This window comes from Thalassophryne amazonica, chromosome 21, assembly GCF_902500255.1.
Source record: "Thalassophryne amazonica chromosome 21, fThaAma1.1, whole genome shotgun sequence".
Lineage (NCBI taxonomy): Eukaryota > Metazoa > Chordata > Actinopteri > Batrachoidiformes > Batrachoididae > Thalassophryne > Thalassophryne amazonica.
In genome coordinates, this window is record NC_047123.1 from 6,384,795 (window position 1) to 6,411,657 (window position 26,863).

Sequence of the window (26,863 nt, forward strand, 5' to 3'; positions counted from 1 at the left end):
GCTGGCACAGACAGGAGTGTGTGTCCCCTTCCAGACCCTCCGGACGTCTTCCTGGCATCGCAGGCTGATTTCGAGGACTTCAGCAGAGACCTGGGACAGCTGGGACAGGATTTGATAAGTAGGCCTCACGATGTCACTGTTGTGCAGACACTCCAGAATAATGAAAACCAAACCTCTTGGTTCACACAGTCCCAAAAACATTCCGCCCTGCCTGAGCAGACAACAGGCCGTAGCGTCCGCGCCACTGGCTGACGGGAACCGAGCTGCCGTGTGGTTATTCTGCTGAGTGTTTTTTGTTGAAAACCTCAGCTTGTGTAACTCTATCACTCTGATTTTGCATTTCTCTCCAGAGTTCCCACAGACTGAACCTCAGCCCCCCCCCCCCCCCCCGGCGGCTCAGCAACTGTTTATACTTTGGATAACTGTTTTCTTTCTATCACCAAACACAACAAAGCTTCACAAAAGCCTTTGTGTTGTCCTGTTGTCTCAGTAAGCGAGCCAACGCGATGGCGTTCAACATGGCCATCACGTTAACCTTTGCTCTGTCATATCCATGAGCATTTGTGCGTCTTGCATGTGTTTGTTTGTGTGTGTGTGTTTGTTCAGAGACTGATACTGGCCTGGCGCCTTTCAGATCCACCTTCTAATCACGTCCGTCAGATCTGCTGCTGTTGTGCCTTTGTGTCTCCGTCACATGGAGACGGCAGCGTCCCGCTTATGCAATCTGCAGCGCTCCAGCATCTGTGCACGGAGACGCACGGATCCTTAACCTCCTCTACGGCATCACCAGTGTGGCCCCTCGATGTGCACCGCTGATAGCTTTCTTCAGCTCTCAACACAGCTTTGTCTTATCAGCCCATCTACCCAAACATCTGAAATCTGGATCTGCCATCTTGGGTTCTTTCTGTTGCGTTTGAACCGCCCTCATGCCTGGTTAGAAGCCGCGCTTTTGTCCTTCTTCACTATCTCGCTGTTTGAGTGCAACCAAATGAGTCTCTCTGAGGGATCTTCTCTAAGGTTTTAAAACACTGGACGTGATTCTCCAGCATCATTTTAATTCTCCAACACTCAGATTTGTCTGTTATATGTTCATTAGTCTGTCTGGTGACGATTTTTACTTTATCTTTACTTTTTACTTCTCCAGTATCATTTTAATGGATATAAAGATATTCTTCAATGCATAATATGACCATTTTTCACAGAAAATGCCCACAAAAATGGCATAAATTGGCTTGAATGCGCACATTCTCCAGAACTCTCACTGCAAAATTTGATGCACATGAAGCAGCCGAAGCCCCGCCCACTGCCCTGTGATTGGTTCGCTTGCTCAGTTTATGATGTAACAAACTGAGATCATCTGTGTTCAGGAGAATCTTCATTTTCAGTCCAGTGCCTTTGATGGCAGCATCATTTTCCAAGAACTTTACTGCTCTGGGAAAATCATTCCAGACAGACCTGTTGATGGTGAAGTCTGGATTATTCACAGAGGAACAAATGTTCCTGCCTGATTTTGTCATTTAAAGGGTCATATGTGCAGCATCTTCACCAGGCAAATGTTGATAACCAGGAGGTTGTATCATGACCATCTGTAGTAAGAAACACCGCACGACCAGTTGGTGCAGGTGCTTCCCAATGAATCGACCCCTGACTGGATCCCAGGCCGACTCTCACTCAGCACCAGTGCAAATGTTGGCAGCGCTTCTTTGTAGCCTGTGTTGATTTTCACAGTATGAGATGTCGGTGACTGACCTGCTATCTGGGACTTCCTGAGAACTGGTGAGATCTTCATGACATTGCTGGATATTGTAGCCACCCTAAACCCAGGTCCTGTGAGTGCTTTGCAGAACAGAGGGAGAATCTCTGAATTTGCCAAGTGAATGTCTGCATGGACTGGATGCTGGGAAGTGCCGTGGAAACCAACAGCTTTGGTGCGTTTGTTGGCGAGGAAAGGTTTACTGGTCTTGACATCGTGGACAAAGGATACCCTGATGGCAGAACTTGAGAAGCTAAGTGAGGAATGAGAGTCTCCGGATTTGCAGTTGTCTTGGAACAAGATTAGGATCCAACTTTTAGAAATAAACTGTAGGAACATTCATTTCTCTCCATAGTAACTTTCATATATTTAAGTCCTTGGTCTTTGAGATTGAGAAACATCTGGTAAGAGCTTATGGAATCATGAGGTCACAAACATGAGATGTTTGATGACTCATATCTTGGTAGGAGAATGAAGGTCCGAGTCTTGAGAGTCCCAGTGCTTCCTATCTTAATGTGTGGCTGTGAGGTTTGGTTGCCACCAAAGGTGACACACTGGACATCTTCAGTACTAGGTCTCTTTGGAGCATCACTGGGAACTACGGTACTAAAAAAACAAAACAACAACAACAAAAAAACAAAATAAAACTAATTCTTCGGCTTTTAAATGGTAATAAACTGGCAGCTGCATTTGGCAGAATAATTCTGTAAAAATACAATAAAAATATGTAAGTATCTTTACAGAACATCCTGTAAAGTTTACAGTATAACATTGTTGCAATACAAAAAATTAATAAGATGAATACATAAAAAAAATACATTTTAAACCAGCAAATCACCAGCATTTTGTTTGCATTCATTTATCTTTTTTATTTCTCTTTTCTTTTTGCTGAATTAAAATTATTTTTATTATCATGCCATGTAATTTCTATGGAATTTAAATGCAGTTTTTGACTAACTGTACGTTGAATCCCATTCCATGACATTTTGTTGTGCTTCTTCCATTCTGCTCACGGCCACCACGGGGGGTTTGGAATGGGATCCGTGTGAACTGGTTTTTCCCCAAACACAGCTGCAGCTGTGTAAGGAGAATGGAGCCCAGGCAGCCTTGAACCTGAGATATTTTTGTGAGGCAAGCACAGTTACCGTGTGCACAACTGTGCTGTCACACAACAGGAAGTTATAAAAAATAGGAAGTTATATGAAAATATAATGAATTGTTTATCATATTGTTTAGCACTGTTGCCTCACATCAAGAAGGATGTTGGATCGCTTCCCGTTCTCCGGCTTCCTTCCATTTCCAATGACATGCAGATTGGATAAATTGGAAAGTTTGAACGGACTCCAGGTGGGAATGCGTTTGTCTATATGTGGCCCTGTGACAGACAGGCGGACGGTCCAGAGTGTACCCTGGCGCTCGCACAGTGACCACTGGGAAAGGCTCCCGGTGACCTTCAATTGGAATAAGTGGGCAAAGAAAATGAATGAATGTTTAGAAAAAAGTCGTGCGATGGAAACAGATTCTGCAGTCAATTACGTTTTCAGACTGATTCCCACTACGCGACAGAATGGTGACGCAAGCAGTTTGTGTACTTGCTTCCCAAACAGAATATGCCCAGTTCAAGCATCCCCACTCTCCTTGTATTTATTTTTTGCAAATTACAACCATTTTATAGAGTAAAGAACATTTTGTGTTTCATTTTTAAGTCTGTTTCTTTATTTGGCTGTCTGTCTGTTAGCAGGATTAAATCAAAACTACTGCACAGAGTTTGACCACATTTTCACCACAGATACAGTAGATGTTAGGCCATGAAAAACTCCATTAAATTTTGGAGCTGATCTGGATCTGGATTCTGGATCAGGATTTCACTTTGTAGAATTTTTAGGATTATGTCAAAACTACTGCATGGATTTTTTTTTAACGAAATTTTCACAACATATAGATGGTAGCCCATGGATGACTCGATTACATTTTGGAAGTGATCTGGATCCAGATCCAGATTCTGGATCAGGATTTCACTTTGTAGACTTTTTAGGATTATGTCAAAACTACTGCAGGGATTTTTTAAACGAAATTTTCACAACATGTAGATGGTAGGCCATGGAAGACTCCATTAAATTTTGGAGGTGATCCAGATCTGGATCCAAATTGTGGTTCAAGATTTCACTTTATATAGGCTTTGAAGGATTATGTCAAAACTGCTTCATGGATTCTCACCAAATTTGCATCAATTTGCACCACAGATAGATATTAGGCCATGGAAGACTCCACTGAATTTTGGAGGCGATCCCGATACAGATTGTGCCTCAGGATTTGTTAGCAGTGATCCGGATCAATATGCAGGTTCTACAGCAGAAAGATACGATCACAATGTAAAACCAAGATCAGGAAAACACTATTTTGTTTCATCTTGTGAATTAAATATCAGATTGCAACATGTTGATCAGTCAGACCATTCTGGATCCGTATGCAATTAATTGCATTGTGTTGTGGAATCTGGATCCAGGTAAAGTCTGGCGGACGTCAGAAATCTCCGATTGCTCTTGTTTGTACTGTATTGTAACAAATCTGGCAACCACAGCTGCCAGATTTGTTTTGTTGTTGGTGCGGTCGTTTCCAGTGCGGAAGGTTCCTGGTTCGACGCCACCCCTGCCAGTTCTCCACATATGTTATGTAGAGTTACATCAGGTGGAGCATCCAGCGTGAAACTTGGGCCAGAGCAACATGCAGATCTACCTCAGATCCTCTGTGGTGACTCAGAGTGAAAACAAGCAAGAAGTTGAAGGAGCTTTCTTACTGGAATGACCTTGAGTCAGTCGGAAAATTCGGAGGAGGCTGATCACTTGCCTTGTGAGGGAATGTCAGCAGTGACATTCTGACCATGCGGTGCATTTCTCTGGGCGTGATCCAGCACGCGGGTGACTCAGTGTCGAGAACCACATTGGCTGAAGAAGGCCAAAGACACGCTCATGTTTCACCTGACTGCCATTGAAGTACCTACTGCACGTGTTTTTCTGTAGTATTTACTACACAGCAATGTGGTTTACATTTTCATGACTTTTCTTTTTCTGCATTTCGTGCATGGCTTTAGTTCGAAATCCATGAGTTTCCTCTTTGTCGTGCAGGAGTTGCATCAGATCCATGTGGCTTTCTGATGTTTTCAAAACCTCACAGTTAAACCGTCGCTGTAAGAAATCATCAACTGCCCCTCGAGAAACGGGATCTCTGCGGCCGTCATCTGAAGCAACCTTTTCCCATCTGAAGTCAGCACGTGGTCGCAAGGAACAAGACACCAGACAAAAGAAAGTCTCGCCACGCGCTTTAGCGAGATACCTGCCTCCATAGTTTACACAAATCCAGAATGAAAACAGTATTCTTTTGTAATCTTATCTGGGAGATGTTGATCGAGCGTCAGGGCAGGGGGCAGGGGTTCGGCTCCTGTCGCTGCCTCTATTATGACTTCCTCCACAGACTGGCTCCTGTGATCCGCTGATTGGATGCAGGGAAACCGAGCGACACAGAGACAGGCAGAGGAACAGAAGCTGCAGTCGCCATCTCCAAGTACATCTAAATAAACCATATCTGAAGGAGCTGAAAACCTCCTGCTTGGACACAGGTGGAGTTAGTTTAAAGCTGAACCCAAACCCTGGCTGTGTATTTGTTGTTATGATCCATCCACCCGAGCAGCACACACAGTGGTCACCCAAAGTGGTGAAATACAAAGAGTTCATTCAGATGAATCTGGACACATGAAGAATACGCTGTTGCATGATTTAAATCCACTGAGGTGCAAAAATGGCATCAGTTGAGTTTAAAGTCTACATGCAGTCATCAGTCATTGTTTTTTTTACCCGTCATCTCCAACAGGATGGAGAGGTATTGTCACACGTAATATCCGTCTGTCTGTCCCACAGTCGCTTCGTTTCTGGATGATAACTGAAGAACTGCTACAGGGTCTGGGTTTGGTAGAGGAAGAAACCTTTTGAAAATTCAGACCCGTCACTCATTTCAAGATGGTAACTAAAGAACTACCGGAGGGACTAGTCTGAAATTTCCGTGATAGGTCTTTGGTTGATAAAGGATGACACGTATGCAACACCAGGGTGTCACTCCACCAAGACGATGGCTACTGATGGCCAATTTGAATTTCACATTCCATTCATTAACTCGAAAATGCCATCAGAGATCATCAACACTTTTGCCGTCAATGGGGCTGAGGGGTTCTGCTTGCGACGGCGTTACTACTTTTGGGTTTGTGATTGTCCTAGGTCAAGACAAAGATCCAAGCTTTCGATGATTTTCTGTACTCAGCCATCAGAAGTGTAGATGTATGTGGGGAAGGTATTGGATTTTTGGAGACTTAAACTTATCTCAGCAGTGACATCATGTCTATGGATTCTTGGTCCTGAGACTGAGATGCCTCAGAAGAAGTTATAGAGTTCTGGGGTCACTGGACAGAGGTGATGGTCGCAACCTCAAAACTCCAAGTTTTGAGGTTGCTGGTGTTCAGAGGTGTCATATCCGGTTTCAGAAAGTAAAAGTCCAGCCACATATTTGTTCCATCTTCCCAATAAACCAGCTGATTGTAATTAGTTCAGCTCTTCAGGCAGATGGGTGAGCTAATTATTGAGATCACCTGTTTTAGGTGCACAGGTAGAAGCAACACATGGGAGGGTTTTTACTTTCTGAAGCCGGATTTGACACCTCTGCTGGTGTTTACTGTCTTACTGTATGACTGTGAGACTTGGATGCTAAGATGATGACCAGATGATGACTAGGTCTCTATGGAGGATACTTGGGTACCAACCAGCAGTTTCTGTTGGTATGATCCAGCATACAGATGCCATAGTGTTGAGGACCCCAGTAAATGGAAAACTCCCATGTTTCACCTTGCTGTGGCTGATATGTAGAAGACTACTTACAAGAGGTGGGAATGGACCGGTCATCTGCCTGAGTGGCTGAGACTCAGGTAGTGCATGCTCCCAGACCATGGCATGACTGAGTGTGGAGACTTGGCATGAAGTAGAAATGTATATGTCATAAAGTCTTGATGTAGCAGTGGGACAATACTTGAGGTGCTGTAGATACTTTACCTTGTTTGAGGTGGTGATGTGGAGACTTGCAGTGAAAGGGTGTGGCAGTCAACTTTGGGGAAACATGAAGAGACTTATGGTTGGCGTGGAGATTAAGGTGGCCAGAGGAATTGCTGTGATGAAGAGAGAATGTCTGACATGGAGTGAAGGTGTGACAGAGTCTCAATTGATGTGATGGAAAGCTGGAAAGGCTTGGTGTGGTGTAGAAGCTTTACTTGTTTGGATGGGGTGAGAAGAACTGGCATGTGAGGGGGGTGTAATTCTGGCATGTCTTGTCTTGGAGTGGTGTAATGTGAAGGCTTATGACGGAGGTGTGTGAAGTGTGTGTGGCGTGAAGATGTAAAGGCTTGACTTGACGTGGAGACAAAATGCGATTTAAATCCCTGTCATGAAGTGAGGACCTGACATGGACCACAGAAGTGACCCAACAGGGACTTAATGTTGGGACGTAATGTGACAAACAAACTCAAACATTACAACCAAAACAGACAGAAAATTGAGAACTCATGCTGTTACTTTTTCTTCCCCTGTTTCCATCTCACCATGTCTTCTGCATCTTCCTCCATCATGTCCTCCCTCAGCACATCCATAAAGCTCCTCTTTGGCCTTCCTCTTCTCCTCCTGCCTGGTGGCTCGATCATCAGCATCCTTCTCTCTATATACCCCGGGTCCCTCCTCAGCACATGTCCAAACTGTCTCAGTCTCACCTCTCTGACTTTGTCTCCAAACTGTCCTACCTGTGTCTTCCCTCTGACATTTTCATTCCTATTCCTGTTCATCCTCATCACTCCCAAAGAAAATCTTGAGTCTTTTTGCTTGCTTCACCACATCAAAGCTGTACAACATATCTCGCCATCACTTTTGTGCAGATATCCTTCTGTCACAAATCACTTCTATCACTTTTCTCCACCCATTCCACCCTTCCTGCATTTTCTTCTTCACCTACCACACTCTCCATTACTTGTGATAGTTGACCCAAAGTATTTAAACTCATCCACTTTCACCACCTCCACTCCTTGCAACTGCATTATTCCACTGGGCTTCCTCTCATTCATACACACATACTCAAGTCTACATCTTTCTCCTACTGACTCTCATTCCCCTTCTCTCCAGAGTGTATCTCCACCTCTCCAGGTTAATCTAAATCTGCTCTCTACTCTCACTACAGATCAGTGTCATCAGCAAACACCATAGTCCATGGAGACTCCTGTCTGATCTCATCCATCAACCTGTCCATCACCATTGTGAACAAGAAAGGACTCGGAGTCGATCCTTGACATAATCCCACCTTCGCCTTGAATTAATTTGTCATTCCAACTGCACATCTCACTGCTGTCACACTGTCCTTGTACATATCCTGCACCACCTTCACATACTTCTCTGCCCCTCCAAACATCCTCATAAAATACCAAAACTCTGGGCTTCCCTATACTTCTAAAACATCATGAAAAGTTGGAAACTGTAATGAAACAACATTGTACTAATAAATACCGATAATAAAGTTGGTTGTGTTTCATTGCTATTTTGAGTATATGGTATCTTATCAAGGTGTCTTTATTATCCCCAATGAGCCAATTTGTTGTGCAGCCAGCAGAGAGATCACATTCATGCATGCCTAGACTTAAATATGACATGAAAACTCACCAGACTGTGGACATAATAAATAGAACTAGTTAAAAACACTCATGTGATAGTGTTTAAATAACAAGTAACAGTGACAAGTAACAGTTCTTATATCTATTGGTCTTATATCTCTTTTAAGAGCTATTAGAACAGTTCCCCCCATTCGCTCTCATTCATTCCTTCCTAAATTAATGCAAAAATATGATTTGTTGCTAACAAAGTAAATTTTAAAGGTGAGTAGAAGCTTGATAACGGTGTTTAACTGGATTAGGGCTGCAAAAACTGACCTTATCATTCATAATATGTACACAATTAAAAGTAGCTTTTTTTTTCCCCCTCAACTGTGTGACTCTTTCAGGATTTGAGAAGGATGTTCAGAAGGTTTGCTCGGGCTCCCCGGAGGAACAACTCCAACCATTTAAGGACAAGATGGAGGCGTTTCTTCTCAATGGTGAGTTGAGACAGTCATTATTGTACAGCTGGAAATTGTTTTGACTTTTTACCTGTTTTTTGACCTCCCTTGACCCCTCTTGACCCACCACTGTCAGGTGCAATGGAGGTAGATGATGTGCTGCAGCAACCCCAAAGAGTTGCAGTCAGGAGAACGAAAAAAAAAAAAAAAATATATATATATATATATATATATATATTTATACACGTATATAATACTAATACTACTAATCAAATAATAAAAGAGGTGTGATATAACAAAAATAAATACATAAAAACAATTTAAATAAAAAGATACAGAATTTTACTTTTTTCCCCATTTCAAATGAATGTAGCACCAACGCCAGATGATTTTGCATTTTAATCTCTAAGGGAACCGATGTCCCTGATATTTTTTGAAATGTTTAACATGATCTCTGCTGCACTTTCTCCATTTATTCTTATTAAATGTCTGTCTGCAGCAGTCAGATAAGAGGAGGCTTTGTTCTGTCCCACGTCCCTTTACTTATGATCTGTGTGAGTGATAAGTTCAGAACAAAAACTCAGATATGGATCAGACGGGTTTGGCAGTGACACACGCACAAACTTTAATGCGCTGCAAAGAAATGCGTCCAGCTCAGAACCGAGGCACAAATCTGAAATCGCAGCAGCAACAGCAGCAGCAACACCGGCAGCTCCACAGGGTTGTTTCTCGGTGGGACATACACAATTTTTTGATTCATACAACCCCTGGCAAAAATTATGGAATCACCGGCCTCAGAGGATGTTGATTCAGTTGTTTAATTTTGTAGAAAAAAAGCAGATCACAGACATGACACAAAACTAAAGTCATTTCAAATGGCAACTTTCTGGCTTTAAGAAACACTATAAGAAATCAAGAAAAAAAGATCGTGGCAGTCAGTAACGGTTACTTTTTTAGACTAAACAGAGGAAAAAAATATGGAATCACTCAATTCTGAGGAAAAAATTATGGAATCACCCTGTAAATTTTCATCCCCCAAATTAACACCTGCATCAAATCAGATCTGCTCATTGACATTGACCCTATGTGTCTTTTTGCAAGGAATGTTTTTGCAGTTTTTGCTCTATGGCAAGATGCATTATCATCTTGAAAAATGATTTCATCATCCCCAAACATCCTTTCAATTGTCCAAAATATCAACATGAACTTGTGCATTTATTGATGATGTAATGACAGCCATCTCCCCAGTGCCTTTACCTGACATGCAGCCCCATATCATCAATGACTGTGGAAATTTACATGTTCTCTTCAGGCAGTCATCTTTATAAATCTCATTGGAAAGGCACCAAACAAAAGTTCCAGCATCATCACCTTGCCCAATGCAGATTCGAGATTCATCACTGAATATGACTTTCATCCAGTCATCCACAGTCCACAATTGCTTTTCCTTAGCCCACTGTAACCTTGTTTTTTTCTGTTTAGGTGTTAATGATGGCTTTCATTTAGCTTTTCTGTATGTAAATCCCATTTCCTTTAGGCGGTTTCTTACAGTTCGGTCACAGACGTTGACTCCAGTTTCCTCCCATTCGTTCCTCATTTGTTTTGTTGTACATTTTTTGATTTTTGAGACATATTGCTTTAAGTTTTCTGTCTTGACGCTTTGATGTCTTCCTTGGTCTACCAGTATGTTTGCCTTTAACAACCTTCCCATGCTGTTTGTATTTGGTCCAGAGTTTAGACACAGCTGACTGTGAACAACCAACATCTTTTGCAACATTGCGTGATGATTTACTCTCTTTTAAGAGTTTGATAATCCTCTCCTTTGTTTCAATTGACATCTCTCATGTTGGAGCCATGATTCATATCAGTCCACTTGGTGCAACAGCTCTCCAAGGTGTGTTCACTCCTTTTTAGATGCAGACTAACGAGCAGATCTGATATGATGCAGGTGTTAGTTTTGGGGATGAAAATTTACAGGGCGATTCCATAATTTTTTCCTCAGAATTGAGTGATTCCATATTTTTTTCCTCTGCTTGGTCTAAAAAAGTAACCGTTACTGACCGCCACAATCTTTTTTTCTTGATTTCCTATAGTGTTTCTTAAAGCCAGAAAGTTGCCATTTGAAATGACTTTAGTTTTGTGTCATGTCTGTGATCTGCTTTTTTTCTACAAAATTAAACAACTGAATAAACATCCTCCGAGGCCGGTGATTCCATAATTTTTGCCAGGGGTTGTACATCATAATTACCCTTTTTATAGAAACAAAAATGTGGGAGAAACTACACATCGTACAGCAGATGACACAGACAGGATAGAGGCTGCTCTGCTGTAGGGGGCGTTGTTCTCCTTCACGCTTTGTGCTCTTGTCTGTTTGATAAAATGTCTCATCTGTTTGTGTGCAGCACAAAAAGATCACACTGAAACCTCCATACAGCTGATGGATGTGCAGAAAAGGTTGGTGCACGGAATTATTCAGTCTGATGACAGAAGAAAAGTGTTTAAATCTCATTTTAAGGTTTTTGCAGCGTTTAACAGCTTGGATGTGGATTGATGCCGATGGTTGCAGCACACTCATGAAACTTGTTTGACTTTGAGCTGAGCTGCGAATGAGAAAAAAAAAAAAATCAAACTCGGTGCAAATAAATTCACGTCTGCATCCTTATTAACTGCATTTAAATTCCTGTTTTTCCTGACACTCAGTATTCAGGACTTGAAGCACTACTTTGGCCTGAAACCAAAGAGCAGAGAGAAGGATTTCTTCATGCTCTGGTTCGAGTTTTGTTCCGACTTCAAAGTCCGGTGGAAAAGAGAGAGCAAGAAGATTTCCAAAGCCAGGTATCTGCCCAGTTCACATCACAGTGTAGAACTTAATGAGATGACTAACAAGTGTCAAGGGGATCAAACTGCAAAAAATCAGGTTTATACACACTAAATTTTGCAGTGTTAAATTAACACTCCACTTTGCGCCTATGGTCCCCTTTAAAACACAGTTAAATCAACTCTGTCACAGTGTAAATGAACTGTTACTGTTGATTAACTAGGCTTAACAATAATGACGTTGATATAACATTATGTGATATATGCACTCACTGCAGTGTTGACTTAATACTGTAAAATTTACAATATCCAGTTAAAAATAGTGCAAGTAAAAATTTTAACAACTTGAAATAATTCCCAGAAATGACTTGTTAAAGCAACACGTGGAGCGACAGGTTGTTTCTTAGATCAGAAAGTTATCATCAGCATAGACTGTAAATATATTGGACAAACGCTCTGTGACATCACCCACAGGTTTATTTTTTTAAGAGAAGAGCAGTGTTGAAGCTCAAAAAGTGCTACTTAGTGTTGCCATGTCGGGAGTGCTTACTCCGCCTACATCTGGATAAAGAGGTGGAGCATGTGAGAGAACTTGCGTGACCTGGGTGGGATGAATGAAACCTGAACACGTCCCCATTTCAGAGTTACCGATCTGTTTCATTAAATCATGTTAATGTGGCCGCGGTTGTGGTTTTCACAGCGGGTGGCTTCAGTGTGGGCATTAAAAATTATGACCCGCTTATTTCCTCAGTAATCATAGATGAACTAGACCTATAGTCAACAAGCTACTGACAGCTGTGTGTGTGAAGTTTGGTGGACAGCAGAGTGGGAGGGGGGAATCATAATTTTGAACTTTGACCCCAGTGACCTTGACCTTTGCCAAAACAAACCCTTTTCAGGGTGATTCTGGGGTCAACTGTCATCCACAGATCAAGTTTTGTGAAAACTGGCCAACAGACCTGTGGACTCCTCACAGGTCTGTTGGCCAGCAATAAACAAGACAGACAAACCAAAATGTTGACCTTTGACTCCAATAACCTTGACCTTTGGTATAACAACCCTGTTGAGGGCAATTCTGGATCATCCTGCATGTGAACAGCAGGTCTGGTGGAAAATGGCCCAAACACCTCGGAGGAGTAGTGGAACAAGCAAACAAGCAAAAAAAGAAGCATTTCTCAAATAGTTGTATGATTATTATTGGTGCCTTTTAAATGTTCCACAAAATTGAGAAAAATTTACTTTGTGTTGATGTCGATTGATCATTACGTACCTTTATTTCTATGCCGTATCAGTAAAACTGTAGTTAACTTTTTTTGCTCAAATATAGCGAGTTTGCTTTACAGACAACCTGCAGGTGTTTTATTATTACCCATAATGCAACATGCTGCTACACAATGTTGCATGTGTTTTTAAACTCCCAAATATGAGCTGCTATTCCTGAAAACATTTTTTGGTGTCAGAACAAAGTTCGAAACCCATCTAGTAACTTTAGAAATGATTTTATCTCACATGGTTTAGAGTTAAAGTTATGATTAGAATAAATGTCCAGGTTAGGGTATAATATTTGTAAAATATATTAATACTTCTGCTTCCAGCCCACAGCTTTGCACACTTCTGGGAGTCTTACACAGCAGCACAATTCCAATATGGTCCAGGTCCCATTCGGGAATAGTTCCAATTCATAAAATGTGCTGAACACATTCAAATTATTTGTTTTTTGCTTGAGTATTTGATCAAAAACACACCAAATAGAAGCTACTGACAATTTATAACTTCCCTTCCTCAAACTTTGCCGATATTCAGACAGCCAGCACACAACACAGAAAAACATTATTATTGCTAAGTGACACAGTAATCTTACCTGTTTCAGATTTCCAACAACTTATCCGAAGTTTTTCTGGTCTTTGTTTCCATTTTTGGGGAGGAGAGCTTTCAGTCACAGTTGAAGGCCGACCACATTTTCTTTCCAATCCATGCTAATGCTAATGTTAATGTTATTCTTCCTTCTTCTTCTTCTTTCCACTCCATGCTAATGCTAATGCTATTTTTCTTCTTTGTTTTCTTCTTCTTCTTTTTCTTTCCAATCCATGCTAATGCTATTCTTCTTCTTCTTCTTCTTCTGTAGCTGACACCCTGTGCAATAATCCTGTATTAATGCTAACATATGGTTCTAGTAGTGCCCTTTAACCCCTGATTGGCATGCTGGGAAACTGAGTTTCCCCAACGTCTTGTGGCATCTTGTTGCAATTTTTACTCATGTTGTTCAAACATGAAATATTTTCCAGAAAAAGGAGAATTTTGATCATATTGGTCATATAAGATTGTAAATCCTTTATTAAAATACTAAAAGCCAATATTATAGTGGTGCCAAAGAAAATTCTTTTTAGGACTTCAGGATTACAGTTTTGACTAGTAGTAACGTTTTTGAACAGATGGATAATATCAAGCCATGTTAGTTTACAATTCAATATTTGCTCTGATTGTACAACCCCTGGCAAAAATGATGGAATCACCGGCCTCAGAGGATGTTCATTCAGTTGTTTAATTTTGTAGAAAAAAAGCAGATCACAGACATTACACAAAACTAAAGTCATTTCAAATGGCAACTTTCTGGCTTTAAGAAACACTATAAGAAATCAGGAAAAAAAAATTGTGGCAGTCAGTAACGGTTACTTTTTTAGACCAAGCAGAGGGGGAAAAAAAAATGGAATCACTCAATTCTGAGGAAAGAATTATGGAATCACCCTGTAAATTTTCATCCCCAAAACTAACACCTGCATCAAATCAGATCTGCTCGTTAGTCTGTATCTAAAAAGGAGTGATCACACCTTGGAGAGCTGTTGCACCAAGTGAACTGACATGAATCATGGCTCCAACACGAGAGATGTCAATTGAAACAAAGGAGAGGATTATCAACTCTTAAAAGAGGGTAGATCATCATGCAATGTTGCAAAAGATGTTAGTTTTCACAGTCAGCTGTGTCTAAACTCTGGACCAAATACAATCAATATGGGAAGGTTGTTAAAGGCAAACATACTGGTAGACCAAGGAAGACATCAAAGCGTCAAGACAGAAAACTTAAAGCAATATGTCTCAAAAATGTACCACAAAACAAATGAGGAACGAATGGGAGGAAACTGGAGTCAACGTCTGTGACCGAACTGTAAGAAACCGCCTAAAGGAAATGGGATTTACATACAGAAAAGCTAAACGAAAGCCATCATTAACACCTAAACAGAAAAAAAACAAGGTTACAATGGGCTAAGGAAAAGCAATCGTGGACTGTGGATGACTGGATGAAAGTCATATTCAGTGATGAATCTCGAATCTGCATTGGGCAAGGTGATGATGCTGGAACTTTTGTTTGGTGCCGTTCCAATGAGATTTATAAAGATGACTGCCTGAAGAGAACATGTAAATTTCCACAGTCATTGATGATATGGGGCTGCATGTCAGGTAAAGGCACTGGGGAGATGGCTGTCATTACATCATCAATAAATGCAGAAGTTTACGTTGATATTTTGGACACTTTTCTTATCCCATCAATTGAAAGGATGTTTGGGGATGATGAAATCAATTTTCAAGATGATAATGCATCTTGCCATAGAGCAAAAACTGTGAAAACATTCCTTGCAAAAAGACACATAGGGTCAATGTCATGGCCTGCAAATAGTCCAGATCTTAATCCAATTGAAAATCTTTGGTGGAAGTTGAAGAAAATGGTCCATGGCAAGGCTCCAACCTGCAAAGCTGATCTGGCAACAGCAATCAGAGAAAGTTGGAGCCAGAGTGATGAAGAGTACTGTTTGTCACTCATTAAGTCCATGCCTCAGAGACTGCAAGCTGTTATAAAAGCCAGAGGTGGTGCAACAAAATACTAGTGATGTGTTGGAGTGTTCTTTTGTTTTTCATGATTCCATAATTTTTTCCTCAGAATTGAGTCCATATTTTTTTCCCTCTGCTTGGTCTAAAAAAGTAACTATTACTGACTGCCACAATTATTTTTCCTGATTTCTTATAGTGTTTCTTAAAGCTAGAAAGTTGCCATTTGAAATGACTTTAGTTTTGTGTCATGTCTGTGATCTGCTTTTTTCTACAAAATTAAACAACTGAATGAACATCCTCCGAGGCCGGTGATTCCATAATTTTTGCCAGGGGTTGTAATTCCGTAACCATCAAGAGAAAATCCACATGTGAGAAACTGGAATGAGTTGAGATTTGGCTTGATGATGAATTATGACACATTCTCTCAGATCCGCTCAGCAGAGTTCATACCGCTGACCTTTAACTTTTAGAGCTTGACCTTCTCTTGCTTGATTGACCTTTGCAGGGTAATTCTGGAATCTACCAACATATGTGCAAATCAAATTCCATGACCTTGACTCCACTGACCTTGACTTTTGTCAAAATGAACCCTTTAACGGCAATTACAGGGTCAACCCACATTCACATACCAAATATGATCAAAAAGCAGACAAAGTAGATCAACAAGTAGGCAGACCGGGCATGACCTTGTTGACCCTTTGCATAATTGATCTTACCTGGGCAGTTCTGGAATCTGCTTATGTGTGCCAAATTTGGTGGAAATCAGTGAAAAAAAAATCTAAACTTTGACCTTTGAATGTAATGATCTTGACCTTTGCCCAAATGAACCCTTTGAGGACAACTATGGGGTCGACATTCATCCACAACCCAAGTTTGGTGGAACTGGACCAAAGGACATGGGAGGAACAGAGGAACAAGATGAACATGAGGAATGTTGTGTCATCAGGAATTTTTCTCCTCCAGTTTAGTGTGTGTGTATGTGCGTGGGTGTTTGTGTGTATGTGTATGTGTGCGTGTTGGGGGGGATTCCAGTCTTCTTTTGTCTATTGCTGTTTGGTTCGATGATGAAAACAAAACATGCAAATATGACCTTGTGACCACAGACTGAACGAGGCTCAGCTGTCAGTGAGGAGGATCACAGACGACAAGAAGGTGGAGACCAGAAAGATTAACACAAACAGTCTGGTAAGATATGCTTTTGATTTGAATAGTTTGGATACCCCAAAGCAAATAACATACTTTGTTGATTTTCTTCTGCTGCTGATGGACATCAAAATCTCACATAAACATGATCTTTTTAAAAAAATTGGCTGCATTGGTACATTTTATTTTGCTCAAAATCAGAAAAGCTAAAACGACTGTAAATGTTTGGGTATCAACCTACATCAGTACCTATAAGGACCACCTGCAGCAGATGCCACTGCATCTAAGTCCTGTAGTCCTGTATAGGCTATGCGGGGGTTCAGGTTGGTCTGTATCCACAGAAACTGTAGAATGAAGTGGATGAGAGTCTACGACTCCGTCTGGATGATGAGAAGTTAGTCCCTAACCAAAGCCAGTATCCATCTGTAGCTCGGTGGACTGGGACCAGGATCAGATTGGGGCTAAATATGAGTTCCTGTGGAGGCTGCACTGGTCCGTTGTGGTGAGGAATAGGCTGAGCAAGAAGGGGAGATTCTCAGTTTATGCTCCTATCCTCACCTATGGTCATGAATGTAGGGCAGTGACTGAGAGAACAAGGTTAGGGACACAAGTAGCAGATATTCAATCCCTCTGCCGGGTAACTGGGCTTATACTCAGGGACAGGGCGACAAGTTCAAATATCTGGGTGGGACTCGGAGCCAAGCTGCTGCTTCTTGGTATCACAGAGAGCCAGCTGAGGTGGTTTGGGCATCTGGTGAGGATGTCCCCTGGTTGCCTCCTTGGGGAGGCTTGGGAACACCTCAGCATCTCAGAGGAATAGCTGGACAACTTGGCTCAGGATAGTTGAAAGGAGAAAGTGTGTCCAAACTTTTAAATGATGGTGTATCTTGAATTAAATGTTATGTGTCGACGCGGGTTGAGGAGCGGACCTGCGTCTGACGGCGCTAAAACAACCAGAAAGCGGTTCCAATAACAAAACAATTTATTTTCCCCTTTTGGTGCATAACAAAGTGTACAAACAAAAACTGCGTCGGTCTGGCGGAGTGAAGGACGGCACGCTCTCCAGCGCCCAAAAGGATCGAAGCCCGGCGCTTCTGGACCCATGTTAACCGCCAAACACCCCCCAGGTGGACACGACAAACCGACTCTGCGAAGGATAGAAAAGGTGAGGTAAGTCAGCAGCTACAACTAATATCCTTCAAAAGGCACACACTATCAGCAACACATTCAGGTCCGAATTCAAGCTTTATGTAAATGAGCAGCTTCTCACATCAGGTGGAGGATCATCAGTCCGCATGCCACGGCAGTGAGAAGCGAGCTGCACAACTCTCATCAAAGTTCAAATATACTGCGTAACAAAATACCAAGTTACTGTTAACAATTATTCAGATAATTAATCACCTCTGATGTGTGCTGACAGCATGTGTCCCTCACCCTTCCTCCTTCACAGGCACGATGTGTCAAACCCAGGCGCGGTCCTCAGCGTCTCACAAACGAACATCACAAGGTCGAGTTCCCGGCAATTCTGCTTGAATCACACATGACTTAAATGCAGAACGCCATGTCATTATCTGCTTCAGCTGAAAGTCTTTAAGGTTGCACGTGAGCACCATCCACAGGTGCTGCACATCATGTTGATGAGGGTGAAGGACTCTTCTGCCAGCACCTTCTCCACAGACAATAAATCAGTTTGCATACCACCTGGAGAGCTAAGAAAAGAAAAGAACACCAAAATGTTCAGCCACACCCCCCCAACACACAACAGTACCCCCCCTTTAACGGGAAGCCTCCCGGCGACCGAACAGACCAGGTCCGAGAACAGCACCTCCCTCCGGGGTCCTCGTCAGGAAGCAGACAGCGTAACGCTCCCAAGGTCCACCACAGACAACAGGACAGGGCACCGCAGCTGGAAGGCCGGCTGGCATCAACAAAAACCCCAAAACAGTCCCTAGTACAATCCAACATACAAGAAAAAACATAAAACCCACCCAAAACCTCCCCAGGGGACCGTCCCATCCAACCCCGGGAAGAAAAGAAAAACTCCCAAATGCAAAAACCCAACACAGCCCCACAAACACTATACAAACATAAATGCATGAAAGAAAAATAACAAACAACCCCCCCAGAACGACTTGCAGAGCCCAACACCCCCCCAGAAGGCCTTTTCCGCCGGTTCCAGGAGGAATAGCCAAGGCCGGAATCCCACAGAGGTCCCCAGGTACACATGGAGCAACGGCACCCCCCAGAGGACCGTACCATCAAACCCCAGGAGGCACCCTCCCCACAACCCAGGAACCCCAGACCCGGCCACACTTGGCTAGTCGGCCCCACAAGCCAATTCCCCCCCAGAGGACCGTCCCATCAACCCTGGAGGTGGAACCTGGAAGGAAACAAAAAAACAAAAGTCCAACCCCCGGAGGACTACATTAAACAACCCCGGGGGCAAATAAAACAACCGATAAGCCCTGTTACCTTCCCCAGCACCCCGAAAGACCCCAGATCCCTCCCAGAGCCTTTCGGCGGCTCATTTTGGCGAATGGCACAAAACATCAAGCCGGGGAAGGGAACAGGAAAAACTAACCCGGCCCCAACCCCAAGGTGCAGCAGAAAACCGGAAATACGTCCGGTGCCCCAACTCGACCATACCCCAGCCTATCGGGAGGGGTGGAACTAGCGAAATGGCGAATGGCAACAGATCGGCCCACCCCTCCGACTGAGGTATGTTCCCGCTGCACCACACCCCGGCAACACCAATGACGAACGGTACAAAGGCCCACCGAGGCTGGAGTGGAACCGGGCCCTAACCAAACCAGAAAAAACGCCCCTAACAACCCCCCCCCCCAGGTGCAGAGGTCTTCTGAGAACGCTCAGCGTGACCAACCTGCACCACCCCACAACCCACAAGACGAACGGTCTTGGGGCGAGTGAGGTTGGGGTTAGGGAAGTAGGGAAATAAACAACAACAAAACAAAACGACCCCAGACCCAAACAGAAAATACCTAAATACAAATAATAAAAAACAACGATTAACCGAGTCCAGGACGGGCTTCGAACCGCCTGTCGTTCACTCCACCAGATAGCCCCTGAATCCCCAAACAATTTATAACCCCTTTCAGAAATAAAAAAAACATTAGCCCAAACAAATTATTTTTTTTTTTTTGTGTATTATTTCGCCTGTCCCAGAACACCTGGAGAGACGTCACCACTATTTTTCTTGACGCTTCTATGACGGGGCAATATAGCGGCTTCAGCTCGTCCGAGCTGCATGAGCTCATCTGCAAGAGGAGCCAGAGGTCCCGTCGGAGGAGTCTCAGTGGGGCGAAGAAGAGGCAGCCCAGATCTGTGTCGGGGAAAACCCCGAGACAAAAAAACCTGTTCTGATGGCCGCCCTCTCTCGCGTCCACGCTCCTTCATCTGATCATCTAGACGAATCACCAACGATATTAGCTCATCTAAATCATTTGGCTCGTCACGGACTACTAGCTCGTCTTTTAATGGATCATTTAAACCAACCACAAACACTCCGCTTAATGCTACGGCATTCCAACCGGACTGAGCAGGAAAAATTCGGAAATCCACAGAATAATCCGCCGCACTCCGCCTCCCCTGCCTGAGATTCAGCAACCGCTGGGCAACGGTATGAGCAAAAACCAGAGAACATTGCATCAAAAATGGAGCACAAGCTTCAACGTTTCCAGCATAAGGCTCCGGACGACAAATAATCAATTCGGAAGCCGAATCTCTGGGTGACGGAATTATCTGCACCGGTATCGATGGTGCCACAGCTGGAGCAGCAGGAAGCGGAACGGCTTGCGCTGCAAGCTCCGTAATGCGGACATCTGTTTGTTTAATTTGGTTTGTGAGATGCTGTAATTGCTCCCATATTTTCTCCAAGTGTTCTTGAACTCTTTCGGCGAATGGAACCGCCTCTGCCGCTGGTTCCATTATGGAATGGCCGGGAACTACTGTTATGTGTCGACGCGGGTTGAGGAGCGGACCTGCGTCTGACGGAACCCAGCGCTAAAACAACCAGAAAGCGGTTCCAATAACAAAACAATTTATTTTCCCCTTTTGGTGCATAACAAAGTGTACAAACAAAAACTGCGTCGGTCTGGCGGAGTGAAGGACGGCACGCTCTCCAGCACCCAAAAGGATCGAAGCCCGGCACTTCTGGACTCACGTTCACCGCCAAACACCCCCCAGGTGGACACGACAAACCGACTCTGCTAAGGATAGAAAAGGTGAGGTAAGTCAGCAGCTACAACTAATATCCTTCAAAAGGCACACACTATCAGCAACACATTCAGGTCCGAATTCAAGCTTTATGTAAATGAGCAGCTTCTCACAACAGGTGGAGGATCATCAGTCCGCATGCCACGGCAGTGAGAAGCGAGCTGCACAACTCTCATCAAAGTTCAAATATACTGCGTAACAAAATACCAAGTTACTGTTAACAATTATTCAGATAATCAATCACCTCTGATGTGTGCTGACAGCATGTGTCCCTCACCCTTCCTCCTTCACAGGCACGATGTGTCAAACCCAGGCGCGGTCCTCAGCGTCTCACAAACGAACATCACAAGGTCGAGTTCCCGGCAATTCTGCTTGAATCACACATGACTTAAATGCAGAACGCCATCTCATTATCTGCTTCAGCTGAAAGTCTTTAAGGTTGCACGTGAGCACCATCCACAGGTGCTGCACATTACGTTGATGAGGGTGAAGGACTCTTCTGCCAGCACCTTCTCCACAGACAATAAATCAGTTTGCATACCACCTGGAGAGCAAAGAAAAGAAAAGAACACCAAAATGTTCAGCCACACCCCCCCAACACACAACATTAAACTCCTATTGAAAGGTTGGTAGTCCAACTCCTGTGCTACAGGGAAACCAAATTTCAACTTGACATCTGAGGTCTGTAAGAAACATTTCAGCTTCAAGTAATTGGCAGTAGACCCACCAGCTGGCCTCTTTTTGGCTTCAGTTTCTTACAGAATCCACAGTCCAGTTGCAGCAGATGGCTCCTCTATGGATTCTGATCCTGTTTGAGGTTTCTTCCTGTTAAAACAGATTAACTCATCACTTTGATTCCGTGGATGGTATAATATTGGGTCCCTGTAAATGATGAAATCTCTGTACGGTTTCGACATGCTCCCTGTATAAAGAAGATTGATTTGCACATGAAATATTTGGTTCCTGTTCCGTCTGCTGGTGCACATCCATAAGGAACAGTTTGCAAAATGTTTTCAAAATTAAGTGTGTAATTTGCCTAAACATGACATTTATTGATGTCAGTGTTGTTGGCAATAAATAAGTCATTAAAAAGGAGATTAGAAAGTTGTGCTGTTCTTTTTACTCAAGTGCAAACCTGTTTTACTTCCAACAGAAACAGAGACTGCGCCTGAAAGAAGCCAGCGTGTCTTAAGGAAGCATTTAAATAATAACATCTGGATCATAAGGATGGTGCAAACATCTCTGCTGGATCCGCCTGAGTCAGACGGGATTCTTGGACTTCTGAATGTCGTGGATCAGGGGAGCATGATGACAACATCTGTGCAGGTTTCCCTCTACTGATCATCTCAACAAGTGATTTCACAGATAATCAGGACATTAAATCAGGGGGAGGAGCTCATCACTAAATCCACCTGCTGAGGTGATCTGCACCGTCTTTGTGGCACAGTGTTGTCCACGCTCATCTTTGATGGACACAAGATGGACATATTTATTTATCACTTCAGTTATTCACCAGCACTTTTAAGTGTGAGGATGTCAATCAAAAATAAAGAGCAATGTCTTGACTTCAGACTTCATCTTCATCTTCCAAATGTGCATATTCTTAATGTTTTGCCAAAAATAAAAACCACAAATAAAGTTAGATTCCAAACTGTTTATTTCTAAATACTTTTATGATTACTGTACTTTACACATGGCGCTAAGAAAAATGGCATTTAAACATTTTTGAACATCCCACATAGTGGAAACAAAATAAGTCCTTTCTGAAGCATCCTGTGGCTTTGGTGTAAAAACATTCACGAGCCTGGATTATTATTTCTGCACGCAAACATCTGCAACATCTGTCAGGACATGAACACTCAAATTGACGATTTAAAACCAAAACCACTGATGAAATCTGATTGAAATGTTTTGTTTTCACTTAACTGCTGTGATGTTTCATATTTGGAGGAGGTGATGGCGATGGTGTGGGTGTGGTCTTGAAGAGAGCTGATGTCCTTGTAGTGTCTTCTGCTGCAGGATGCAGAAGTTACTGTTCAAAATGTTCTGAATTTAAGACCCCAAACTGAAAAAAAGACAATTGTTGGACAAACCTAAAACAAGTGCTTCATTAGTTTAACCCCATTTATACCAAGAGCCTCCTTATGTACCATCAAACACCTTTTAATAAAGTGTATCCAAATTACAGTGAGGTCCATAAGTATTTGGGCACATTTTTTTTGACAATTTTGCTTCTTTACACCAACACAGTGGAGTTGAAATGAACCAGTCAGCTAGAATTCAAAAGGTTCAACAAAAATGTCACATTAACCATTTAGGAATTAGACATTTTTAAGCAGTTCCTCCATTTCAGAGCCCATACATAATTGGACAAACTAAAAATATGAGGATTAAGTTGATGCAAATGGTCACTTATACAGCCACCTTATTTTACACCAGTCGGGGGATGGAAGGATTTACCACAGAGTACCCCACCATTTGTATGAAGACATATTCAATGACTTTGAAATGTTCACACATCCATCGTCTGATCTGTCGAAAGAAAACTGGCTGTAAAAGTGATGACTGGTATTGAAAACAATCCTCATATTGATCCAGAGATCAGGACCACACCTCTGACCTCAGGGTGTAAATCAGATTTAGGTCTATTCAGAAATAATGAATAAAATGCACTGTAAGCACATCGTGTGTCATTTCCACCCCATTGTGTTCGTGCACCAAAGCGCATGTGCACAAACACACACCAAAGAGTCACTGTCCAAATACATATGGATAAATAATGTTTATGCTCCTACTTTAGCTTCTCTATTTCAGAGCAGACTCAAGAGTTCAAAATGCAATTTTCAAACTGAAAGTTTTTTAAAAATAAAATAAACTCTGGGAGTCCAGGATGAGGTGATGGTCACTGAGGTCTCCTTCACTGGCCTTCTGTAGTGGTGATGCATCACGGGGATAAACGGCAAAAAGGTTTTTGTTTGTTTGTGATCCCAGATGATTCATTGCATCTTTTTCCAGTGGCGAATCAGAGGGGTGGGTGAGGGGTTGTAACCCCCCCCCCGACTGCACAGCTGACCAAAGGTGTGGCAAAATATGGAAAAGGTCTTCCATAAACAAAGGCTGATCGATGAACTCTGCTGCATGCAGAATTAGATTTCCAGTGTTTAATATAAATACGAGGTATTAAAAACAGTGACAAAAGTCTGTATTTGGTTTCCCAAATTGCTTTAGAATGCAGGGAAAAGGATAGATTTTATTTTTTTTTGGGTGGGGGGGGGGGGGGATTTTGACCTCTTGACCTGACCGAATTGTGACGTCCAGATCGTCTCCACAGTGTCCATGGACACTCAGATTCTTTCAGTTCATGAGACTGACCTTCATCACGCTTTGAAGTGATGTAACTGACTGAAGTTGAACAAATTACAGATTATGTGTTAAACTACCTTTTTCTTATTCTTCTTTACCTGCAATGTTTGAATTTTTGTCAGTGATTTAAACTTACATCTTTTTGTTAACTTTCCTTCCGCCCCTTTAAAGGTTCCTGTACATCTTGCAGGTCTGTCTTGTGCGTAAAGCTGCGCTTCCCTCCGCGGAGGCTTTAATCCACGTCTATGGTGGTGCAGCGGCACTGCTTTACGCGCTGCACGCGTTTCTTCGCCGTGCTCGGCGCCCGGCCCGGGCAGATCAGGGTGTAGGTGACGGCGGTGAAGGTTCTGGGTTTGCAGCTGGAGCAGGACTGGAAGGCGCTGTCCTCGCCGTAGATGTGCCGCGGGATGTAGAAGGAGTTGCACTGACCGTAGCAGAAGCGGTTGATGACGGTGCGGCTCACGCAGCCCTCCTCGCGGATGGTCTGCTTGATCGGCTGCGTCTTGCACCAGTCCGTCCTCAGGTACCGACGCTCCGTGACGTGCAGCGCTTCCTGGCTGGACTCCAGCACCTCGTCGGTGGCGGTGACGGGCCCCGCGCTCCGGACAAAGGTTCCGCTGGCGGCAACCTGCGCCGACATCTCCGACTCGTTCGGGTTGTATTTGTAGGGGTGCTGGAAGGCGCGTGCGCTCCTCGGCGCACTGAGCAGCATCGCCAAAGCAACCGCAGACGTCAGCAGTGACTGTCTCTTCATCCCTGCACAGGAGGGCAAACACGAACTTTTACGCACGGCTTTTACGCGCGTTTTACGCACCATCCCTTTAAGAAAATGTTTAAATTACACGAGAATTTGCCCGTTCATTGTAACAAAAAGCATCAGATACCTGTTTGTCCAAGTTTCTCACAAGATGGTCTGAAGAAATAACAGCACGAGTGTCTCCTACAGTTGTGTAGTCGTCTGCGTTTTTACTGAGGTTTTTAAACTGCCTTGTGTTTCGGCTGCAGAACACTCCTCCTCCTCACTGTCCGAAAAAAAAAATCCACCTCCAAACGATGTCAATGCAGATAAATCATTTATTTATACAAAAGCACGACAATCCTTTGAGTAAAATGAAGCATTTTCATTGCTGCCAGCGCGACGGATTAAACTAGAATAAAGTGAGGTGCTGTTACGAGGTATAGTCAAATTATTCCACAGAAACCAATCACCAAAACAAAGATAGTAATCATTAGTTTGGTTTGTACTGAAACCTTTAAGCTCAGTGGCTGCACATCACGACAGAAAGATTTAACTTCAAGCTGTGACTCGATCTGTACAGTGAAGAACTCTGTATCTTCTTAATATAATACCGATTCACTGCCAAGAAGGGAATATTTTAACAGTTTTGGTTCATGAGTTAATATGTTTATCAATCTGGTTAAATGTCCCCTAAAACTACTCACCAGGAGGACAAAACCACTTTCTGCAACTGGAACCTATTTTTAACCGTCCGCTAAGTGTATGTAAGTGTGCTGAAGCCATAAGACAATTTTCCTGTTAAAGGGGTCGTATTATTTATTCCGCATTCCAACATACTGTCGGTCACTGGGTGTCTTAAAAACATATGAAGAGTTCAGATGCAAAACACTATCTCCAAAACCATAAATTTTTAGTTGAGGCCAACATGTACTTGGCTGTCAAGGGGACCATCAGTGTGCAAAATATGAAAGAATTTGAACAAACTGTTTTCATTTTATTGATGAAAGTCTGTGCATTTCCGAATATGGTTTCCTTTAAATCTCCATTTTCAACTGCATTTTTCTTAATAATTAAAAAAATACTTACTGGATTTTGCATCTGAACTCTTCATATATTTAAGTTTTAAAGCCAAAATAAGCCATTGTGATAATTCTTTAAAAAAAAAAAGGGGCCTGTACCCTTTGCTTTAAATGGAAAGGAGCTATTATTTTGTCACACCAGGAACAGTAGATACAGATTTGTCTGGTTCAGACTTGCGTGTCACATGGCAAACAAGAATTCAGTTATGGACTTCCATGACACATGTCACAAACATGTTGTTTGAAGCCTATAATTTGCTTATAGGAGATCTTCTACCCCCCTCCCCCCCCCCCCCACACACGACGATTTTGTACAATATGACCCCTTTAAATGTTAAATCTTTTACAACTACTAAGTACCAGAGTTCAATCAGACCTAAATCTTTCTATAATTGTTCTCTTGTGATTGTCAGTGCTGGCCATGTGCATTTTACTGAATTCATTTTGATGCATTTACATCTGAGACAATTTACAAACTTTTCACAATCTGTTGCTGTCACTCTGACATAATTACTGCTGCCAACCAACAGAGGGCAGTGGAAGTTATGCAAATGCCTATAGATATATGATAACAATACAAAAGGCCAAGCACAAGATTTGGGGATCTTTGAATAATCAGAGTTGATTTAATTCTGAGGCACATCACAAAAACCAGCCTTATGACATCACAAAGCTCTCTACCTCATGATGTCATAAAGTCCAATGGATGGAGGCCATCATTTTTATGATACAAGAATCTAAATATATAATTTAACTGAGATTTAACCAAAATGCTAAATATGG

General features: G+C 42.7%; 2 protein-coding genes across 4 annotated transcripts; one reads left to right on the forward strand and one right to left on the reverse strand.

Annotated features, from left to right (window-relative positions):
- On the forward strand, nucleotides 1–23,064 carry LOC117503494 (formin-1-like). Its single transcript, XM_034162739.1, has 6 exons — nucleotides 1–118; nucleotides 8,828–8,920; nucleotides 11,284–11,335; nucleotides 11,582–11,716; nucleotides 16,627–16,708; nucleotides 22,053–23,064. Exons 2-6 carry the CDS (start codon nucleotides 8,899–8,901, stop codon nucleotides 22,089–22,091), a joined length of 330 nt encoding a protein of 109 aa, XP_034018630.1. The 5' UTR covers nucleotides 1–118; nucleotides 8,828–8,898; the 3' UTR covers nucleotides 22,092–23,064.
- Nucleotides 22,577–25,735, reverse strand: LOC117503493 (gremlin-1-like). 3 transcript variants are annotated; one of them, XR_004558580.1, is made up of 2 exons: nucleotides 24,399–25,735; nucleotides 22,577–22,912 (listed from the first exon to the last, which is right to left on the reverse strand). XR_004558580.1 is itself a non-coding variant. In XM_034162738.1 (2 exons), the coding sequence occupies exon 2, from the start codon at nucleotides 25,014–25,016 to the stop codon at nucleotides 24,495–24,497; it is 522 nt and encodes a 173-aa protein (XP_034018629.1). In that variant the 5' UTR covers nucleotides 25,017–25,018; nucleotides 25,147–25,735; the 3' UTR covers nucleotides 22,997–24,494. The 3 variants fall into 3 exon arrangements, 1 of the variants encoding a protein (XP_034018629.1); XR_004558579.1 differs by having other exon boundaries at nucleotides 22,577–22,964; XM_034162738.1 differs by lacking the exon at nucleotides 22,577–22,912 and having other exon boundaries at nucleotides 22,997–25,018; nucleotides 25,147–25,735.
- Between the last annotated feature and the right edge of the window lie 1,128 nt (nucleotides 25,736–26,863).